The sequence below is a fragment of the Somniosus microcephalus genome, chromosome 30, assembly GCF_052327205.1.
Source record: "Somniosus microcephalus isolate GS21.2 chromosome 30, FLI_Smic_1.0, whole genome shotgun sequence".
Lineage (NCBI taxonomy): Eukaryota > Metazoa > Chordata > Chondrichthyes > Squaliformes > Somniosidae > Somniosus > Somniosus microcephalus.
In genome coordinates this window covers 5,042,440-5,066,107 of record NC_141016.1, presented here as the reverse complement: position 1 = coordinate 5,066,107, position 23,668 = coordinate 5,042,440, and the positions used below count along the sequence as shown (strand labels likewise).

The following is a 23,668-nucleotide window of genomic DNA, read 5'->3' as shown; positions in this document are numbered from 1 at the left end:
CTGGGAAATCCCTCGCCGACCCAGCAAGGCGATGGAAACTATTCCAGGAGATCACTCTGGGTCCCGGATTCCCTGCAGAACCTACCTTCTGTACGAGGTGATGTCCGCCCCAGCCAGAAACGGGTCCAGCTCTCGCTTGAAGGAATTCAGCGAATCGGCGTCTACTGCACGAGCCGGCAGCCTGCTCCAGAGCTCCAGTATTTTCTGGGAAAACAACCACCCCGACACCCAACCTAGATACGGCCTTACACAACTTACATTTTTGACCCCCGGCCCTCCCTAACAGATTTAATTGAAACAAACTGTCAACTGGAACACAATCTATCTCCTTATCTAATAAACCTCAATCAGATCAGCCCCAAGTCTACACTTCTCTTAAGTGCAGAGTCCCAGCTCTTTTAGCCTATCTTGATAACTAAGATGCTTTAGACTGGGAATTAGTCTGGTGGTTCCTCCTCCGCACCCTTTCCAAAGCCTCAATATCACCCACCATGTGAGGAAACCAAAACTGGGCAAAGGATTCTGTGATTTGTTACAGCTTTAGGAGTATGAAATTTGAGCCAGGCAGGTATGACATATTTTGCGTAAATGTAATGATTTTCAGCAGTATGCAGTTATATCTAGTATTGTTATTTCTTGATCGGGGAGAGGGGGCAATGATTTATCTCCAGTTACAATTATAATTGCACATGGTTTATTTTCAGGAGGAAAGGTAGATTATATTACTGGTAAATTGCAGATCATTTGGTGTTCATCTACAAGAAACACATACAAAAACAAGGAATACAAAAGCATTTCATCCAATCTTAATTTCATACAAAAATGCATTTAATGTTATTGACGTTCCAAAGTACAGATTATAAAGTATTCACAAAACATAACCAGTTGCGTCTATAAGGTTGCAATCTTCCGCTGTAAAAAAAAGAACAAAATTTCCAAGGTGCAAAACTCATCATCGCAGTCTTCACAATGTTTCCCAGGCTTCAAAACCAGTAAATGTCTTCGCTACACTCGCTCCAAGGAGATGTCTTCACTACACTCGCTCCAAGGCTTCTAGCATGATGATGCTGTTCCCTCTAATGACCTAATGGATTGAGTTCAAAAATAAAGTTAAAACGCTCATTGAAAGAACAACGACAAGTACATTTTCGTGCTAGAATGTACAACCTCAGGCACTGATACCAGACTCCTAACTGAGCACAAGCTCTGCGCCAGAGTGGTAAGCCACAAGATCGTGCTGGCAGCACTGTAGGAGAGCCTCATGTTTGGATCAGGATGGGAACAAATCAACCGGAGAAAAGATGCTTTCTCACAGAGACAGGCCGAAGTCAAATTGGGGCAGTGTCAATGTTCCCAGTAAGCGCCGGCGCAGTGATGGGAAAAGTCCCGCGCAGGCTGCTCACCAACGTCTCCCGTCAGCTGCCCTGCCTGCTTCCACCCACCACCCCCCCTCCGTGCGCGGCCCATTCAAATTTGTGCGCATGCACGGTATCTACAGTGGAAAAGCCAGTGAGTGGGACCTTGTAGATGACAGCGCGGCCATGCACCTTAGCGGGAACATTGACGCTCACCGGCTTCTCCACTGTAAATACTGCGCACGCGCGGACATTTAATGGAATCGCGCACCAACAGAAACAGGCCGCGCGGAACATCGGGTGGCGTGGTATATAGTCCTATCATCAGTTAGACTGCAGGCCAGATATTCTTCCTTTAACTGAGCGACAGGGACCTGACGTGGCAGGCTATGGCAGAATAGAAAAGCGTCGTCATTTGACAACTAACAGCACCCGCAAAAAAGAGAGATAGATATTAAATAATGAACATCATGACCGAGGGAAGAAGTGGGATCGAAAACTTATTTAGACTTCATTAACGCTCTGTGGTGCTTACGCAGCCAAAGAGAGTCTTCTGGCGACGAGGGGGCCACGGATCAGCTCCGAGCGCGGCCCACGCTACAATTAATAGCAATGAACACCGATCTCTGTCTCATCAGTGACATTACCAGAGCAGTATAGTGTCAAAGAGACACATGGACCTTGGCGAGGCAAAATTTACTTTACACCAAGAAATGCTGATATATATACAGGAGACTTTGGTTTATCCGGAGGTTGTATGTCCGGAAACCTCGATCTACCGGTAGAAATCAGGAGCCATTTTGTTAGGTTTTTTTTCTTCTCGTGGCTTTTTTTCCCCCCAACAGTCAGGCTTTGGAAAGTCTCTGAAGCTGTTGCTAAGCTACAGAGACGCTTCCAAGGTACGGGCCGACTGTTTGAAGCTGTTGCTAAGCAACAGTGTTTGTTGTCAGATACGGAGATGAAAACCTCCGTATGCTTCAACATTAACTTTGTATGTCCGGCAGTTTTGATAGGTCGGCAACAGCTCGGTCCCGTCGGTGCCGGATATAACAAAGTTTCCTGTAGTGTATTTTGAGGAGTATTGCAAACATGGTTCCAAATGTTAATTCACAATACTTAACATTGGAATTAAAGACGAGAAGTGTTGTGTACGAGGAGCGTTACTGGGCATTCTCGAGTCAGTACAAAGATAGATCACTCGGTTAATCCCGGGGATGAGGGGGTGGACATATGAGAGGTTGAGTAGATTGGGACTCTACTCATTGGAGTTCAGAAGAATGAGAGGCGATCTTATTGAAACATATAAGATTGTGAAGGGGCTTGATCGGGTGGATGCGGTGAGGATGTTCCCAATGATGGGGGAAACTAGAACTAGGGGGCATAATCTTAGAATAAGGGGCTGCTCTTTCAAAACTGAGATGAGGAGAAACTTCTTCACTCAGAGGGTAGGAGGTTTGTGGAATTTGCTGCCCCAGAAAGCTGTGGAAGCTACATCATTAAATAAATTTAAAACAGAAATAGATAGTTTCCTAGAAGGGAATTAAGGGTTACGGGGAGCGGGCAGGAAATTGGACATGAGTCTAGGTTCGGAATGGTCATGGCCCTGTGGGTAGCGGAGCGGGCCCAGGGGCCGTGTAGCCTGGTCCTGCTCCTACTTCTGGTGTTCTAATTCTGTGTTAGATTTCAGGAGATGGTTCTATTCCTGTTCCTGGCTGGGGTGGAGATCGCCTTTTACAGAAGTACTGTAGAAAATATAGGGACAGAGTGATCTCCTGGATGAGTTTCGGTCGCCTAGATGGGTCGGAGAGGAATTTCCCAGATTTTTTCTCCCAAATTGGCCATTGGGTTTTTTAATCTGGTTTTTCGCCTCTCCCGGGAGATCACATGGGTTCGGGTGGGATGGAGAGTGAAAGTAGATTTGAGGTTAGGATCAGATCAGCCATGATCTTATTGAATGGTGGAGCAGGCTCGAGGGGCCGATTGGCCTGCTCCTGCTCCTATTTCTTATGTTCTTATGTTCAACTAGTTTCCATTAAAGGCCAGTTTGCCACTCAAATGGGATCTCCCCCTCCCCACCCCCCAAAGAAACCAATTGACAAGCAACACAACACTGTGTGGTCAGAACTGCATAAAAATCTGTGTGTAAATATCCATGCCCTCCAACTGGGTTACTATGAGGACTCCTGGATGGGGAAAATTGATTTACTCAAGTAGGAATACAAGACCCGAGTGTAACTTACCACCATGCCGATGTTATTCTGCTGTCCACCCGGTGCCATCTCGACGGTTTCATCCACGACAAGATTCATGAAGGGGTCGAACCCACGCAGGATTCCTTGCACATGCCTCCCACCATTCAGTTTTACTGAATGAGAAAACAAAGTCTCATGAAATCTGCATCCAAAGCTGCCCGGTGATCTCTGCGCGCGGAACTGATTTGAAAGCAGGAACTAGTAAAGTCACACACAGCCTGCAGTTAATGAACACAAGAGCCGGCGAGACTGCAGAGCTGCCCTTTGAACTGAGCGCCCACCCGACACTGCGACAGCAACTAAATTAACATGTTAACAGTTGTGATGTTAGCATCACTTCCCCACAATCTTAATTTATGATCAAGAATGGACAGAACATTGAAGAGAAGCACTTTCCAGACAAATGGCTTGCAGCTTCTGTAATTGCGAGAATTGTAAAAGAAAGACAATTTTAATTGCTACTTTTCTTCTGGACAGAAGCAGTGTCATTTTCTTTCCCAGCATCACAGAAAACTAGCAACATACACACAGCCACCTAAAGCAATCTTCGAAATTTGTCTTTTAGAACAAATATCAAAATGAGCAAGATTTAAATCTGTTGCTAGTAAGAGGCAGACCACAAAGCACGCAATTTAATACAGGGCGGTTTAAAGTTCTGAGACAAGGCACAAGAGGATACTGTAGATTATTTACTCAAGATAATAGAAAGAGAGTTCTTTCATGCTGCCATATTCATCATGCAGTTCTTGACCAGCTCAATCAGATTATTTTTAATATAAAAAAGGCCACTGAATCTGATTTACATCAGGTTAGAATTTGCTCCATGCTCCTGTTTAAGTGTGTTCCGACGGTTACTGGTGCCTTTACTTGAAATATTCTGCCAGATGACTGGTTGCTTAAAATGCCCTGCAGGATTCAAAATGGCCTCTTCCGTGAAAGGCACCCCCAACCGTGTGCATTCAATAAAAAGCTGCATTAACAGTTTTAGGGGTTTGAAATTCTATTTTGAAGCTTCAACACTTGCACTGCTGCAGTGTGCAGTAGCCTGATCATAGATCTTAGCGTTTCCCCAGCCCTGACAGTCATTGTGCTGAAGAAACCTATTGTGTTACGTTATTTGGCACAGTTCCAGTTTGGAGTAATGCAACCCTTTCCCCCAAACCATGTTATCACTGTTCCTTGTGCAAAAAGTAAATGCAAAACTCACATGACAGCTTCTTGTCCATGAACCTAAGAAAAGAAACAAAAATTACAAGAGATGTTCAAGGACAGTGAAATAGTAGGATACACAAATACCAAGTACACCATCAGAACTTAAAAGCCTCCTTAAAAATCCATCAGAAGCCACATTACCTCTAAAATAAATTTAAGGGGAAAGAGAACCTTTCGTTGCAAGACCTTCTTATAGGAAAGAATATATTCACCATAAATTCCTTGCAACATTTAAAATAATACCCATGGCTCTCCTGCTGCTCATCAACATTTTTAATTACTTATAATAAACGCTCATTACAGGAAACTTTCGTTGAACCGGCGGTTAAACGTCCGGAAAGCTCTATCTACCGGCAAAATTCAGGAGCCGTTTCCTATAAGTTTTTTTTACTTCTCGTTGCTTTTTTTCCCCCCAGTCAGGCTCTGCAAGGTCTGTAGCTAAGCAACAGCTTCAGCTAGAGACGCTTGCAGCTGCAGCCGACTGTTTTGAAGCTGTTGCTAAGCAACAGGGTTTGTTGATTCACACGGAGCTGAAAAGCTCTCTATGTTTTAACATTGCCGCTGGTTTATACGGCAGTTTTGATCTAACGGCACCAGCTCGGTCCCGTCAGTGCCGGATACCAGAAAGTTTCCTGTATTACAATTAAAATTATTGCATTTTGCCCCACTACTCCCCACGTATTACAGCTGAATTACCCATGGCCTGCTAGCAGGCTTGAACCACGTCTAGAACTGGAAAAAAAAGGAAAAACTTCAAAGCGCTGAAAATCTGAAAGAGTGGAAATACATAGGTCAGTTGGCACCTGTGAAAAGCAATGACAGGTTGCGACAACACGCTCACTACCGTTCCCTACACGGATGAATACACAATAAACACCATAACCGGAGGTTGGGGATGGCATGAAAAGGGAAATTAAAGAAGCGTGCAATAAGGGCACAGCAGTCATCATGGGTGACTTTAATCTACATATAGATTGGGCCAACCAAATTAGTAACAATACTGTGGAGGCGGAATTCCTGGAGTGTTTACGGGATGGTTTCCTGGACCAATATGTCGAGGAACCAACCAGAGATCAGGCCATCTTAGACTGGGTATTATGTAACGAGAAAGGATTAATTAGCAATTTTGTTGTACGAGGCCCCTTGGGTCTGAGCGATCATAATATGATTGAATTCTTCATTAAGATGGAGAATGAAGTAGTTGACTCCGAGACTAGGGTCCTCAATTTAAATAAAGGAAACTACGATGGTCTGAGGAGCGAGTTGGGTAGGATTGATTGGGGAATGGCACTCAAAGGGTTGACGGTGGATAGGCAATGGCAAACATTCAAAGACCGAATGGATGAGCTACAGAATTTGTTCATCCCAGTTTGGTATAAAAATAAAACAAAAAAGGTGACTCAACCGTGGTTAACAAGGGAAATTAGGGATAGCATAAGATCCAAGGAGACGACATATAAATTGGCCAGAAAAAGCAATAATCCTGAGGATTGGGAGCAGTTTAGGATTCAACAAAGGAGGACAAAGGGATTAATTAAGAAAGGGAAAATAGAATATGAGAGTAAGCTAGCAGGGAACATAAAAACTGACTGTAAAAGCTTTTATAGATATGTGAAGAGAAAAAGATTGGTGAAGTCAAGCGTAGGTCCCTTGCAGTCAGAATCAGGGGAATTTATAATGGGAAACAAAGAAATGGCAGACCAACTAAATTCATACTTTGGTTCTGTCTTCACAAAGGAGGACACAAATAACCTCCCAGAGATGCCGGGGAACATAGGGCCTGATGAAAGGGTGGAACTGAAAGAAATCAATATTTGTAGTGAAATGGTGTTAGGAAAATTGATGGGACTGAAGGCCGATAAATCCCCAGGGCCTGATAATCTACATCCCAGGGTACTTAAGGAAGTGGCCCTAGAAATAATAGATGCATTGCTGGTCATCTTCCAGAACTCGATAAGACTCTGGAACAGTACCCATGGATTGGAGGGTAGCTAATGTTACCCCACTATTCAAAAAAGGTGGTAGAGAAAAAGCGGGGAATTATAGACCGGTAAGCCTGACACTGGTAGTGGGGAAAATGCTAGAATCTATTATAAAAGATGTAATAGCAGAGCACTTGGTAAGCAGTGAAAGGATCGGACAAAGTCAACATGGATTTACAAAAGGTAAATCATGCTTGACTAATCTACTGGAATTTTTGGAGGATGTAACTGGTAAAATAGATAAGGGAGAACCAGTGGATGTGGTGTATTTGGACTTTCAGAAGGCTTTCGATAAGGTCCCACATAAGAGATTAGCGTGCAAAATTAAGGCACATGGGATTGGGGGCAAGGTATTGACTTGGATAGAGAACTGGTTGGCGGACAGAAAGCAAAGAGTTGGAATAAACGGGTCATTTTCCGAGTGGCAGGCAGTGACTAGTGGGGTACCGCAAGGATCGGTCCTAGGACCCCAGCTGTTCACAATATATATTAATGATCTGGACGAGGGAATTGGATGTAATATCTCCAAATTTGCAGACGACACAAAGCTGGGTGGGAGGGTAAGCTGTGAGGAGGATGTCGAGAAACTCCAGTACGATTTGGACAGATTGGGCAGAAACATGGCAAATGCACTATAATGTGGATAAATGTGAGGTTATCCACTTTGGTGGCAAAAACAGGAAGGCAGATTATTATTTGAATGGCAATAGATTGGGAGAAGGGGAAGTGCAAAGAGACCTGGGTGTTCTTGTGCACCAGTCGCTGAAGGTAAGCATGCAGGTGCAGCAGGCGGTTAAGAAGGCAAATTGTATGTTGGCCTTCGTAGCAAGAGGGTTTGAGTACAGGAACAAGGATGTCTTACTACAGTTGTACAGGGCCTTGGTGAGACCGCACCTTGAGTATTGTGTGCAGTTTTGGTCACCTTACCTGAGGAAGGATGTTCTTGCCATGGAAGGAGTGCAGTGAAGATTCACCAGGCTGATACCTGGGATGGCAGGAATGACGTATGAGGAGAGATTGTGTCGATTGGGCTTATACTCGCTGGAGTTTAGAAGATTGAGAGGGGATCTCATCGAAACCTATAAAATTCTGTCAGGCCTGGACAGACTAGATGCAGGAAGGATGTTTATGATGGCCGGGGAGTCCAGAACCAGGGGTCATAGTCTAAGGATAAGGGGTAAGCCATTTAGGACTGAAATGAGGAGGAATTTCTTCACCCAGAGAGTGGTGAACCTGTGGAATTCTCTGCCACAGAGGGCGGTGGAGGCCAGTTCATTAAATATATTCAAAAAGGAGTTGGATATATTTCTTAAGGCTAAAGGGATCAAGGGATATGGGGAGAAGGCAGGGACAGGGTACTGAGTTTGGATGATCAGCCATGATCTCATTGAATGGCGGAGCAGGCTCGAAGGGCCGAATGGCCTACTCCTGCTCCTATCTTCTATGTTTACAGCTGTTGACGGGCATGTTTATTTCCAACGTTTCCTACTATTTCAAAAAGGACCCCAGTTCCAAAACAAGGAAAGGTTGGGAGGTGGGGAGAGAAACCCTCCGGAGAGTGCAGTTTTGATGTGCTCTGTAAAGGTGCAACTGGATAAGCAGATGTCCAAGCTATTCCCCAGTTAGCGAATGCTAGCACTTACCGCTTAACTACCAAAAAATGCCTTTCAAGTGGTTTCTGCAATGTGCAGCACACTGCACCAATGTAAGCAAAAAATAAGCTTCTAGAGAACAAAGTAGGTAACCTTAGCTGATTATTCAGTCCATGTGTTTTAGGAAAGAAAAGAGATGGTAAACAGCTAATAAATAATGTTCCACAAAATACACACAGACCCGAGTAGGAATGTGAAGGGCCATCACCGACCATGAATGTATATACTGACCAACGGAGGAATGCACTACACAGTGTCTCATACACTGACTGTGATGTTTGGGGAAACAAATTTTCCACAGAATGGATTTTTTTTTAGATTTTACCGTAAGAGGTACAGAATATAAAAACCTAAATATAATGCTGATCCTATATAAAACCTTATTAAGACCGCAATAACAACAGAAAACGCTGGAAAAACTCAGCAGGCCAGGCAACATCCGTGGAGAGAGAAATAGAGTCAACGTTTCAGGTCGATGACCCTTCGTCTCTCTCCACAGATGCTGCCCTGGCCTGCTGAGTTTTTCCAGCATTTTCTGTTGTCATTTCGGATTTCCAGCATCCGCAGTATTTTGCTATCTTATGACCGCAGTGTGCACTGGCTTGCTGCCTGCTATGAGGAAATCTGCTTTTGCGGAAATACAAATATGAAGAAAGAATTGAAACAATGCGGCTTTTTCGTTACATGCAGGTTATCGGGAAATATGATAGAAATGTTTACAATGACGAATGAATGGGACATGGTAGATGGAAGCAAACTTCATTCCAGTAGCTGAAGTGCCATCGATACAAGATTAAACAAAAGATTAAAAAAAGACTTGCATGAAGATATACTTTTACTTTAAGCAATATATAGGGGCCATAAATCTAAGATAGTCACTAGTAAATCCAACAGGGGACTCGGGAGAATCTTCTTTACCAAGAGGGCGGTGAGAATGTGGAACTTGCTACCACATGGGAGTGCTTGCAGCACTCCCATGTGGTAGCAAGTTCCTCATGGTATGGTAGCCTTCGTAGCGACAGGGTTTGAGTACAGGAACAAGGATGTCTTGCTGCAGTTGTACAGGGGCCTTGGTGAGACCACACCTTGAGTATTGTGTGCAGTTTTGGTCGCCTTATCTGAGGAAGGATGTTCTTGCCATGGAGGGAGTGCAGCGAAGATTCACCAGGCTGATACCTGGGATGGCAGGAATGACGTATGAGGAGAGATTGGGTCGATTGGGCTTATACTTGCTGGAGTTTAGAAGAATGAGAGGGGTCCAAAGATGTGCGGGTTACGTTGATTGGCCATGATTAAAAAAAAATTGGCCCTTAGTGTTAGGGGGGATTAAATACGTGGGGTTACGGGGATAGGGCTTGGGTGGGATGGATGTTGGTGTAGGGACCGGGTGCTAGGGTTTGGATGATCAGCCATGATCTCGTTGAATGGCGGAGCAGGTTCGAAGGGCCGAATGGCCTACTCCTGCTCCTAGTTTCTATGTTTCTATCTCATTGAAACTTATAAAATTCTAACAGGACTGGACAGATTAGATGCAGGAAGGATGTTCCTGATGGTGGGAGAGTCCAGAACCAGGGGTCACAGTCTAAAGATAAGGGGTAAGCCATTTAGGACAGAGATGAGGAGGAATTTCTTCACCCAGAGAGTGGTGAACCTGTGGAATTCTCTACCACAGAAGGCAGTTGAGGCCAATTCATTAAATATATTCAAGAAGGAGTTAGATCTATTTCTTAAGGCTAAAGGGATCAAGGGATATGGGGAGAAGGCAGGGACAGGGTACTGAATTTGGATGATCAGCCATGATCTCATTGAATGGCGGAGCAGGCTCGAGGGGCCAAATGGCCTACTCCTGCTCCTATCTTCTATATTTCTATGAATAGCAGAGATGCATTTAAGGGGAAGCAGATAAACACGAGGGCAAAAGGGAGAAAAGGATATGGTGATGGGGTGAGAGATGAAGAGGGGTGGGGGAGGCTCTTGTGGAGCCTAAATGCCGGAAGGGAGCTGTTGGGCCGAATGAAAGACTTGCATTTCTATAGCTCGTTTCACCACCTCGGGAAGTCTCAAAGCGCTTTACAGCCCATGAAGTACTTTTTGGAATGTAGTCACTGTTGTAATGTAGGAAACGCAGCCGCCAATTTGCGCACAGCAAGATCCCACAAACATTAATGTGATAAATGAGGGGATCATGTTGGTTGCGGGATAAACAGCGGCCTGTTTCTGTGCTGTAGATTCTATGGGAACATCACGCCTTCCAGTTGTAGCGCAGTCGCTGCAGGAGACTCGGGCAGCAGGGGCGGGGAGGGCCGAGTGGCCGGGCGGCGGCGGGCAATCCCACGCGGCGGGTTTTACAGCGGAGAATCCCCCCGCCCAATACCGCCCCCGAGAGAAAGAACAAGAAAGCCCAGCGCGGCGGGCGCGGTGCTGGGAGGCCGGGCCGGCAGCGCACGCTGTGTGAGGGGAATCCCCAGGGCCCGGGTGGATGAGGGGACGCCGAGCCACACGCGGGCGGGCGAAGGAGGCCCAGGCCCCGAGGGTGAGGCAGAGGGACAAAGGCCGCGGCCGCCGCGCTCTCTGTCGGGCTGGCATTAAATCGAGGCCCAGGCTGAGGCCTACTCCCGCACCCGGGAGCGGGCGGGGAGACTCCGGGTCTAGCTCCCACCCCCCGGCTCTCTCGCTCCCTCTCCCCGCCGACTCACTTCTTCAACTCGGGCGGGTGCGCTTTACTCATCGTCTCTCGGCGGCTCGATCCAAGCTTCTTCTCTCAGGCCCGCACATGCGCACTGCTGTCGCTCTCAGGTCCGCACATGCGCACTGCTGTCGCTCTCAGGCCCGCACATGCGCACTGCTGTCGCTCTCAGGCCCGCACATGCGCACTGCTGTCCCCCTGAGGCTCGCACATGCGCACTGTTGTCACTCTCAGGCCCGCACATGCGCACTGCTGTCACTCTCAGGCCCGCACATGCGCACTGCTGTCACTCTCAGGCCCGCACATGCGCACTGCCGTCCCGCTCAGGTCCGCACATGCACACTGCCGTCCCGCTCAGGGCTGCACATGCGCACTGCCGACCCGCTCAGGACCGCACATGCGCACTGCTGTCCTCTCAGGCCCACACATGCGCACTGCCGTCCCTCTCAGGTCCGCACACGGCCGTCCCGCTCAGGGCTGCACATGCGCAGTGCCGTCCCGCTCAGGACCGCACATGCGCACTACCGTCCCGCTCTGGCTCCGCACATGCGCAGTGGCGCCCGGCTCCTGAGCCTTTTGCCCTTGCCTTCACTCAGTGCAGTGCACTGGCCCCCACTCAGCAATCACTCCTGCCCCCCTCATGCAGTTACGTACTTGCAGCTGGCACTGCATTCTAAGAAAGTTGATAAGGTGGTTCAAAAAAAATGCCTATCGAATCAGAGGTTTACGGTGCAGGAGGAGGCCATCCGGCCCATCATCGGAACAGGAGGAGGCCATTCGGCCCCTCGAGCCTGCTCCGCCATTCAATGAGATTATTGCTGATCTGCGACCTAACTCCATAGCCTTTGGCCCATATCCCTTAATACCTTTGGTTAACAGGAAGCTTATCAATCTCAGATTTAAAATTTAACAGTTGACCCAGCATCAATTGCCATTTGTGGAAGTGAGTTCCAAACTCCTACCACCCTTTGTGCGCAGAAGTGTTTCCTAACTTCACTCCATTCTGCCAGTGCCGGCCGAAAAGGAGCTATCCAGCCTGATCCTACTTCCCAGCTCTTGGTCCGTCGCCTCGTAGGATACAGCCCTTCAAGGGTGACATGGTTTTATAAATAGAGGAATGGAATATTTTAAAAAACCTTGCATTTCTATAGCGCCTTTCACAACCTCAGGACATCTCAAAGCGCTTTACATCCAATGAGGTACTATTTTTGAAGTGTAGTCACTGTCGTAGGAAACGCGGCAGCCAAAATTGCACACAGCAAGCTCCCACAAACATCACTCTGATAACGACCAGATAATCTGTTCTTCGTGATGTTGGTTGAGGGATAAATATTGGCCAGGGCAGCGGGGAGAATTCCCTGCTCTTCTTCGAAATAGTGCCACAGGATCTTTTACATCCACCCGAGAGAGCAGACAGGGCCTCGGTTTAACGACTTATCTGAAATACGGCACCTCCGACAGTGCAGCACCTCCCTCAGTACTGCACTGGGCGTGTCAGCCTAGATTTTTGTGCTCAAGTCTCTTTTTAGAATCTAATAGCGAAGAAATCAAGCTAGAACTTCATACATCAGTGGTTAGGCCTCAGTTGGAGTATTGTGGACACTTCTGGGCCCCACACTTCAGGAAAGATGTAAAGGCCTTAGAAAGGGTACAGAGGAGGTTTACCAGGATGTTACCAGGGATGAGGGACTTCAGTTCTGAGGAGAGGTTGGAAAAGTTAGGACAGAGAAGGTTAAGAGGTGATCTAACAGAGGTTTTCAAGATGATGAGAGATTTTGATAAAGAGTAAATAGGGAAAACTATTCCCTCTGGCGAGTGGGTCGATAACCAGAGATCATAGATTCAAAATCATTGGCATAAAATCTAGAGCAGAAATGAGAATTTTTTTCATTCCGAGTTGTGGGGATCTGGAACGCTCGACCTGAAAAGGTGGCGGAAGCTGATTCCATCACTAATTTTAAAAGGGAGTTGGACGGGTTCTTGAGGATGAGGAACTGACAGGGTTACGGACAAAGAGCAGGGGGGTGTGGCACTGAGCCGGCACAGGCACGGCGGGCTGAATGGCCTCCTCCTGCGCTGTCATTTTCTACGATTCTTTGATTCTATAAAGACTTGCATTGATACACCACCTGATCACGTCTCCCAGATGGGGCTCCTAACACTTCACCTGCGCTGAAATACAATTGAATTGCAATCACTGTTCAGCATGCGAGCTGGCAGTGCCCTGGGGAAGGGGCACACAGTGTCCGGCTGTACGCTTGGGGCTTCCCACGAGCGGTGGGCACTGCAGGGACTGGAGTGTACAGTAGACTCGGCTAATAGTACTATTATTTAATTTAGTAAGTTTCTTTTGTTTATTCTGATTTTGTTTTCTATTTGTTGCACTTTTTGACACTGGGGCAACCCAGTGTCTCCTGATCGTTAATTAAAGAAAGGGCAAGCTGCCAGTCTTGCACAAAGTAAATCCCACAAACAGCAGTGAGGTGAACGACTAGATTGATTCCTGGGATGAGGGGGTTGTCCTATGAGGAGGGATTGTGTAGATTGGGCCGATACTCTCTGGAGTTTAGAAGAATGAGAGGTGATCTCTTTGAAACATACACGATTCTGAAGTGGATTGACAGGGTAGATGCTGAGAGGTTGTTTCCCCTGGCTGGAGAGTCTAGAACTAGGGGTCACAGTCTCATGATAAGGGGTCGGCTATTTAAGACCGAGATGAGGAGGAATTTTTTCACTCAGAAGAGGGTTGTGAATCTCTGGAATTCTCTACCCCAGAGGGCTGTGGATGCTGAATCGTTGAGTATATTCAAGGCTGAGATAGATAGATTTTTGGACTCTAGGGGAATCGAGGGATATGGGGATCAGGTGGGAAAGTGGAGTTGAGGTCGAAGATCAGCCATGATCTTATTGAATGGCGGGGCAGGCTCGAGGGGCCAAATGGCCTATTCCTGCCCCTATTTCTTATGTTCTTATGTTAACTCGCTACCACGGGGAGTCGTTCAGTTAAATAGCAAAGATGCATTTAAGGGGAAGCGAGATAAACACACGAGGGAGAAAGGAATAGAAGGATATGCTGAATGGGTGAGATGAAGAGGGGTGGGAGGAGGCTCGTGTGGAACATAAACACCGGCATGGCGCAGTTTGGCCCAATGGCCTGTTTCTGCGCTGTACATTCTATGTAATTCTGTGTAATTGTGCTGAACACAGCATTTAAGGTAATTGGGTAGTTATACAGGGCATTGGTGAGACCACATCTGGAGTACTGTGTACAGTATTGGTCTCCTTATTTAAGGAAGGATGTGAATGCGTTGGAAGCAGTTCAGAGAAGGTTTACGAGACTATTACCTGGAATGGGCGGGTTCTCTTCTGAGGAAAGGTTGGACAGGCTAGGCTTGTATCCGCTGGAGTTTAGAAGAGTAAGAGGTGACTTGATTGAAACATATAAGATCCTGAGGGGTCTGGACAGGGTGGATGTGGAGAGGATGTTTCCTCTTGTGGGAGAATCTAGAACTAGGGGGTCACTGTTTAAAAATATGGGGTCGCCCATTTAAGACAGAGATGAGGAGAATTTTTTTCTCACAGAGGGTCATGAGTCTTTGGAACTCTCTTCCTCAGAGTGCAGTGGAAGCAGAGTCTTTTGAATATGTTTAAGGCAGAGGTAGATAGATTCTTGATAAGCAAGGGGGTGAAAGGTTATCGGGGGTAGGCGGGCATGTGAAGTAATCAGATCAGCCATGATCTTACTGAATGGCGGAGCAAGCTCTAGGGGCCGACTCCTGCTCCTAATTCGTATGTTCGTAAAACGTTCTGTAAGTGTAAAAAGGCTTTTAGGAGCACAGTGTCTTTTCTTGCAGGCGCAGGTCAGAGCTCGACCGTAAGTCTCTGCGGCAGGGCGTCCTGGTCGATCTTGTCCAGCTGCTGGAACCAGCGGTGGTGGGCGAGCAGGACGGCATTCTTGGCGGCGATGGCAGCCACCTCCATGCTACTGGCCGCACACTCGATGGCGTTGAGGTGGTAAATCCGGTCATGGAGGACGAAGGACGGCGCCTGGTCGGCCGGGCTGTAGCGGCGGTGGGGGGGGCGGTGGGGTGCAGGCGAGCCAGCAGGCCTCCCTCATGGCCCCCGCGGGCGGCGAAGAGGCGGCTCAAGCGCTCCTCGGCCAGCAGATCGCGCGGCAGCACCTTCCAGACGCGGGCCGAGGTCGAGGGTGGGGGTGGTGCTGGTCGTCCTGCTCCCCCCGCGACGGGCGGCAAGACGCCAACGCCCAAGATAAAGCTGCCCGATTGGGCGGTGGTGGTGATGGCGGTCGGACGGAAAGGTCCCGGCCCCCCTGGTGACCAAAGTAGGCAGCGTTTAAACGGCCGTGCCCCAACGTGACAACCTCTGTCCGCAGCCAATCGGCTGTGAGAAATCGTGGAAACGGATTTCCGACTTGCCCGGGTCCAAGGGTGCTGCCAAAATTATGATGTTGTACATGTTGTAGCCGGTGTCTGGGCCCGCTGTGTAATTCACTTCATAGAATGCAACAGCCTCACCTGAAAATAAAGGGCACTATTTCACAACTTAAAAAGACAAAACACACACGTCTGATATTCTGTCTCGTCACAACAACAACACTTTTAACCTAGTAAAACGTCCCGAGGCGCTTCACAGGGAGCGATTATCAGGCAAGGTTTGACACCGAGCCACATGAGGAGATATTAGGACAGCCGACCAAAGCTTGGTCGAAGAGGTGGGTTTTAAAAGAGGGTTTGAGTACAGGAACAAAGATGTCTTGCTACAGTTGTACAGGGCCTTGGTGGGACCACACCTTGAGTATTGTGTGCAGTTTTGGTCGCCTTATCTGAGGAAGGATGTTCTTGCCATGGAGGGAGTTCAGCGAAGATTCACCAGGCTGATACCTGGGATGGCAGGAATGACGTATGAGGAGAGATTGTGTCGATTGGGCTTATACTCACTGGAGTTTAGAAGATTGAGAGGGGATCTCATCGAAACCTATAAAATTCTGTCAGGCCTGGACAGACTAGATGCAGGAAGGATGTTTATGATGGCCGGGGAGTCCAGAACCAGGGGTCATAGTCTAAGGATAAGGGGTAAGCCATTTAGGACTGAAATGAGGAGGAATTTCTTCACCCAGAGAGTGGTGAACCTGTGGAATTCTCTGCCACAGAGGGCGGTGGAGGCCAGTTCATTAAATATATTCAAAAAAGAGTTGGATATATTTCTTAAGGCTAAAGGGATCAAGGGATATGGGGAGAAGGCAGGGACCGGGTACTGAATTTGGATGATCAGCCATGATCTCATTGGCGGAGCAGGCTCGAGGGGCCGAATGGCCTACTCCTGCTCCTATCTTCTATGTTTCTATGTTTAGGAGAGAGAGGCGGAGAGGTTTAGGGAGGGGATTCCAGAGATAAGGGTCTCGGCAGGTGAAGGCAGCAGGAGTCGGTGCTTTCAGTGTGCACCAGCGCTTGTGGGGAGCGCACTTCAGGCCTGGAATTTTTGGCGTGTGTGCATCCTGGAAGTTAGGCCTCAAAATGCGCCCCTTCAGTAGGTGTCAAACTAAAAGAACAGAAAGAACGAACTTGTATTTATATAGACTTCAGGATTTCTCAAAGTGCTTTACAGCCAATGAAGTACTTTTTGAAGAGTAGTCACTGTTGTAATGTAGGAAACGCAGCAGCCAATTTACGCACAGCAAGCTCCCACAAACAGCGATGTGATAATGACCAGATAGTCTGTTTTAGTGATGTTGGTTGTGGGATAAATATTGGCCCCAGGACATCGGGGAGAACTCCCCCTGCTCTTCTTCAAAGTGGTTCCCTGGGATCTTTTACACCCACCCGAGAGAGCAGGCGGGGCCCTCGGTTTAACGTCTCATCTGAAAGACGGCACCTCCGGCAGTGCGGCACTCCCTCGGCACTGCACTGGGACGGATTAACTTCATAATTCTGCAATGATCAGAACTGTCAATCTGGATTCGAAGCGCTCAAGAGTGTTCTGAAAGCAGGATAGCAGTGCCACTCAGTCCTTCAAAGGCCAGGCCAAGGAGGACCGAGCCCTGATTGGATCTCCTCAGCTGTGTTGCCGGCAGAGTGTGCGATTTACTGACCCTCGGTCTCACCATTGCGTTGAGGCCTCTCTTTGTGTTCCACTGACGTGACCTTGCCTTTGATGAGGTTAGCTTTGGCTGAGTAGAGGAGGCCTGAGGCAAACCAGTCTGTTGGCCCCTTCCACTGTCCACGGATCGGACTCAGCACCCAGAAGCGATGTCATGCCTGTAGGGGAGACAAAGGTATTAATATGATCTCTTCTTGTCAGTGTCAGCTGTGGCTCAGTGGGCAGCACTCTGGCCTCAGGGTCAGAAGGTCGTGGGTTCAAGCCCCAGAGACTTCAGCACAAAAAATCTACGCTGACACTCCAGTGCAGTACAGAGGGAGTGCTGCACTGCCGGAGGTGCTGTCTTTCAGATGAGATGTTAACCGAGGCCCCGTCTACTCTCTCAGGTGGATGTAAAAGATCCTATGGCACTATTTCGAAGAAGAACAGACGATTATCCCCGAAGTCCTGGACAATATTTATCCCTCAATCAACGTAACAAGAACAGATGATCTGGGCATTATCACATTGCTGTTTGTGGGAGCTTGCTGTGTGCAACTTGGCTGCCACATTTCCTACAGTACAACTGTGACTACACTCCAAAAGTACTTCATTGGGTAAAGATAACTAGTTCAGCACGATCCCTGGTTCAGTCTCATTTAGTTGCACGCATTATCTAGTACTTGGGACAAGAAAGAACTTGCCTTTCACCACCTCAGGAAGTCTCAAAGCACTTTACAGCCAAGTACTTTTTGAAATTTAGTCATTGTTGTAATGTAGGAAACGCGGCAGCCAATTTTCGCACAGCAAGCTCCCACAAACAGCAATGAGATAATAACCAGATACTCTGTTCTTGTTATGTTGGTTGAGGGATAAATATTGTCCAGGACACCGGGAAGAACTCCCCTGCTCTTCTTCGAAATAGTGCCCTGGGGTCTTTTACGTCCAACAGAGAGAGCAGACGGGGCCTCGGTTTAAAATCTCATCCGAAAGACGGCACCACCAACAGTGCGGCACTCCCTCAGCACTGCACTGGGAGCATCAGCCTTGATTTTGTGCTCAAGTCTCTGGATTGGGGCTTAAACCCATGACCTTCTCACTCAGAGGAGAGAGTGCTGCCCACTGAGCCACAGCTGACACACTGTGTCAGGAAGGGGTGCTGACACAGGTCTTGCACCTGGAGCTGATGAGGTGAGAAGTCCCCAACAAAGCCTTGGCCTCAATTTCCTGCAGGTCACAAAATTAGGAAGGGCACCTAGGAGAAACAAGCTTCGGACTTGCACCCTGCTCCACTCAGATCGGAGGGTAGGCAAGGGTCCTGGGTGCCAGCCAGGAGGAAAGTAGTCTACGGGGCCAGCAGGATGCGGCTTGGGTCTGGAGGCCTTCGAGCAGCCATATGGCTCCACAGCTGGTGGCTATTAGCGCTGCTGCAGGCCTCTGGGGCCTGCTCCACAGCTACATTTCCGCACCCCCCCCCCCCACCCCACCCCACCCCCGCCACCCCACCCCAGGCCTCGATTCTGGGCGTAGGCCCTTGCCTGTGACGGGTGTTAAGTCTGTATGTTATATTGAGAATTAATACACAGACCACAAGAGTAAACTTTAACAGGTCTTTACTAGTCGAAGGTCAGGGCGGAACTGCCCAATAAATCATTACACAGCACTTATATACCGGTGTGGTCACCACCGGTATTACAGTATACAGCAGCCAAGATAAAGTAGTGCAACCCTTAAAATAGTTCTCTTAAAGGTGGAACGGTTACATACACCACAACGGGGAAAACGTGAACTCGAAACCCAGGTGGGTTCAGGTCTCGTCAGTCAGGCTGTACTTCGCCCTTTTACCTTCAAAGAAAAGTCTCAACGTTTGCTTTGACGTTCAGTGAGAGCCAGGGGGTCACTGTACCGGACTAGCACCCGAGAGGTCACAAGTTCAAATCCCACCATGGCAAGTTGTGAAGTTGAACTTATCGAATCTGGTCATTCGCGTGCTGGCAACGGAGCAACGACCGTGAAAAGATGTCCTGTGAAGTAGCCCCCATCACCTTCACAGGGCAATGAGGGATGGGAAGTGACGTAAGAAAACTACTAGGCACTTGGTCTGAGTATTAAACAAGGCTTTAATCAACTGTTTTTCAACATGGAGATCCAGTTGTGTCCTTCACTAGTTCCTGTTAAAGAATGTCCTGAGCAAGCTGGGCCCGTGCCTGAGTATTTATACTCTCCCTGGACAGCGCCACCAGCAGGCCGCCCAGTATCATTTCATAAGTCATTTCCACATGAATAACAAGATTCATGTCAGGCAGTATCCCCAAAAACAACAGTAAAACAATGCGAAGTGCACATACCGACAAATGCATTGATATTCACACTTTGCCCATAATTGAGTCTCATGATGGGCGTGATCGTCTCATTCATGAATCGTTGGCTGATGCCAATTTCCCGCAAGGCTTCGTCGATGGAATGTTTGGTCATCTGTACAAACTCGTCCCCTCCAACCCCCGTGCAATAGTTTCTCCATGGTTGTGAAGGAGTATCCATGAGCCTGGCACTGATAAATTCTGCAGGCGAGAAGCAGAGAAACATAGACGATAGGAGCAGGAGTGGGCCATTCGGCCCCTCGAGCCTGTTCCGCCACTCAATGAGATCATGGCTGATCATCCAAATTCAGTACCCTGTCCCTGCTTTCTCCCCATATCCCTTGATCCCTTTAGCCTCAAGAAATATATCTAACTCCTTCTTGAATATATTTAATGAATTGGCCTCAACTGCCTTCTGTGGTAGAGAATTCCACAGGTTCACCACTCTCTGGGTGAAGAAATTCCTCCTCATCTCTGTCCTAAATGGCTTACCCCTTATCCTTAGACTGTGACCCCTGGTTCTGGACTCCCCCGCCATCGGGAACATCCTTCCTGCATCTAGTCTGTCTAGTCCTGTTAGAATTTTATAAGTTTCAATGAGATCCCCTCTCATTCTTCTAAACTCCAGCGAGTATAAGCCCATTCGACCCAATCTCTCCTCATACGTCATTCCTGCCATCCCAGGTATCAGCCTGGTGAATCTTCGCTGCACTCTCTCCATGGCAAGAACATCCTTCCTCAGATAAGGTGACCAAAACCACACACAGAGAAGCAGAGATGTTTCATCCTCCACTGATCACCAAGTCTCAAGGAAAACAAAGTCATTAAACAAAAACACACACACACACCCACCGGCACGCCAAACACTCCTTCCAGGTGAAAGGGCGATTTTCTTGCTCTTCTTTCAATGACTGTATTCGCTGCTCGCGACGCGGCCTCCTCTACACTGGGGAGACCAAACGCAGATTGGGTGACCGCTTTGCGGAACACCTCCGTTCAGTCCGTAAGGGTGACCCCGAGCTTCAAGTTTGCTTGCCACACTCGCACTCTGACCTCGGCCCCCTACACTGTTCCAATGAAGCTCTGCCGCTTTGGTTCCATAACCCTTAATACTCTTGCCTAATAAAAATCTACTGATCTCAGTTTTGAATTTCTGAATGAACCCAGCCTCAACACCGTTTTCGGGGGGAGAGTTCCAGATTTCCACCACCCTTTGTGTGAAGAAGTGCTTCCTGACATCACCCCTGAACGGCCTGGCTCTAATGTTAAGGTTCTGCCCCCTTGTTCTGGACTCCCCCCACCAGAGGAAATAGTTTCTCTCTCTCCACCCTATCAACTCCATTAATCATCTTAAATGCCTCAATCAGATCACCCCTTAATCTTCCACACTCGAGGGTATACAAGCCCAGTCAATGCAAACGGCCCTCATAATTTAACCCTTTTAGGCCAAGCATTCTTCTGGTGAATCTGCGCTGCTCCCCTCCGAGGCCAATAGATCAGAATAACTCGGCTGCCCGTGTCCTAACTCGCACCAAGTCCCGTTCGCCCATCACCCCCGTGCTCGCTGACCTACATTGGCTCCCGGTTAAGCAACGTCTCAGTTTTAAAATTCTCATCCTTGTTTTCAAATCCCTCCATGGCCTCCCTCTCCCACCTCCCTAACTCTGTGATCTCCTCCAGCCCTACAACCCTCCGAGATCTGTGTCCAGTTCTGGTCGCCACACTATAGGAAGGATGTGATTGCATTGGAGAGGGTGCAGAGGAGATTCACCAGGGTGTTACCTGGGCTGGAGCGTTTCAGCTATGAAGAGAGACTGGACAGGCTGGGGTTGTTTTCCTTAGAGCAGAGAAGACTGAGGGGGGACCTGATTGAGGTGTACAAAATTATGAGGGGCATAGATAGGGTAGATAGAAAGGAACTTTTCCCCTTAGTAGAGGGGTCAATAACCAGGGGACATAGTTTCAAAAGGTAAAGGGCGGGAGGTTTAGAGGGGATTTGAGGAAGAACTTTTTCACCCAGAGGGTGGTTGGAATCTGGAACTCACTGCCTGAAAGGGTGGTAGAGGCAGGAACCCTCACAACATTCAAGAAGCATTTAGATGAGCACTTGAAACGCCACAGCATACAAGGCTACGGACCAAGTTGCACTCCTGCTAAAACCCCAGCGACTGAAGGGTTCTGCTCCTTTATCTATTCTCTTTGGAGGTGCAATGCCTGCGCTGGGTGTCTCTGCACTGGCTCTGCTCAGTCACACAGTGAGGAAGAACAGATTCACGTCCCCAACCTTCACCATGTTAACTTCCCGGAGTGTCCAATGACACCAAAATCCAACCTACTTCTGGGCGTCGGCGCAAACTCTCTTAAAGGCGCAGGCCACGGAGTGGAGGGGGGGAGCAGTGGGAGACAGAACGGGTCAGGGTCGATTGCCCATCCTGTTTAATAAGCAGCTTTTAATAAGCGGGTGTTTTGCGCTGTGGTTGTGCCATTTCCAGAAGTTGGGAGAGACGGGAAAAGTTTCCCGAGCAATGAAGTTGTTGGAGGGAGTTTGGAAGCCGGTGGGCGCTAGGACCCGGGAGCACACTCGCTGCCACAGCGCTTCCCAGTGACTGTCACTTTCACCCTGAGTTCCCCATTCCCACTGCTCCCGATCCCACTGCTCCCTATTCACCCTGCTCCCTGTCCCACTGCTCCCATTCCCACTGCTCCCTGTCCCACTGCTCCCATTCCCACTGCTCCCTGTCCCACTGCTACCATTCCCACTGCTCCCGATCCCACTGCTCCCTATTCACACTGCTCCCTGTCCCACTGCTCCCATTCCCACTGCTCCTTGTCCCACTGCTCCCATTCCCACTGCTCCCTGTCCCACTGCTCCCATTCCCACTGCTCCCTGTCCCACTGCTCCCATTCCCACTGCTCCTTGTCCCACTGCTCCCATTCCCACTGCTCCCTATCCCCACTGCTCCCCATTCCCACTGCTCCCTATCCCCACTGCTCCCCATTCCCACTGCTCCCTATCCCCACTGCTCCCCATTCCCACTGCTCCCTATCCCCACTGCTCCCCATTCCCACTGCTCCCTATCCCCACTGCTCCCCATTCCCACTGCTCCCTATCCCCACTGTTCTCTATCGCACTGCTCCCTCTCCCCACTACTCCCTATTCCACTGTTCCCTGGGGCACACTGCTCCCTATCCCACTGCTCCCTATCCCACTGCTCCCTATCACACTGCTCCCTATCCCACTGCTCCCTATCCCATTGCTCCCTATCCCACTGCTTCCTCTTCCCACTGCTCCCTCTCCCCACTGCTCCCTATCCCACTGTTCCCTGGGGCACACTGCTCTCTATCCCATTGCTCCCTATCCCACTGCTCCCTATCCCCACTGCTCTCTATCCCATTGCTCCCTATCCCACTGTTGCCTGTAGCACACTGCTGACCCCACAGCCCTGCCCACACTTTTACACAGGATATACGGCACAGAAACAGGCCATTCGGCCCAACCAGTCCATGCCGGCGTTTATGCTCCACTCGAGCCTCCTCCCGTCTTTCCTCATCTAACTCTATCAGCATAACCCTCTATTCCCTTCTCCCTCATATGTTTGTCCAGCCTCCCCTTAAATGCATCTATACTATTCGCCTCAACCACTCCCTGTGGGAGCGAGTTCCACATTCTCACCACTCTCTGGGTAAAGACGTTTCACTGAATTCCCTATTGGATTTCTTGGTGACTATCTTATATTGATGGCCTCTAGTTATGCTCTTCCCCACAAGTGGAAACATTCTCTCTGTATCCACTCTATCAAAACCTTTCATAATTTTATAGACCTCTATTAGGTCACCCCTCAACCCTCTCTTTTCAAGAGAAAAAAGAGACCCAGCCTGTTCATCCTTTCCTGATATGTATACCCTCGCATTTCTGGTATCATCCTTGTAAATCTTCTCTGCACCCTCTCCAGTGCCTCTATATCCTTTTTATAATATGGCGACCAGAATTGTACGCAGTACTCTTAGAGCCACTTACCATCATATTGACAGCACAGGCAGATGAGCAATGAGCCAAACTCTTGGCGTCGTCC

General features: G+C 48.5%; 1 protein-coding gene and 1 pseudogene across 1 annotated transcript; both read right to left on the bottom strand.

The window, feature by feature from the left end:
- Nucleotides 1–806: 806 nt before the first annotated feature.
- On the bottom strand, nucleotides 807–11,279 carry snrpg (small nuclear ribonucleoprotein polypeptide G). The gene is made up of 4 exons (XM_085970910.1): nucleotides 11,150–11,279; nucleotides 4,815–4,837; nucleotides 3,596–3,720; nucleotides 807–1,084 (listed from the first exon to the last, which is right to left on the bottom strand). Exons 1-4 carry the CDS (start codon nucleotides 11,179–11,181, stop codon nucleotides 1,034–1,036), a joined length of 231 nt encoding a protein of 76 aa, XP_085827036.1. The 5' UTR covers nucleotides 11,182–11,279; the 3' UTR covers nucleotides 807–1,033.
- A 3,255-nt stretch (nucleotides 11,280–14,534) lies between these two features.
- LOC147097870 (prenylcysteine oxidase 1-like) overlaps nucleotides 14,535–23,668 on the bottom strand; it is a 142,289-nt pseudogene continuing 133,155 nt past the window's right edge.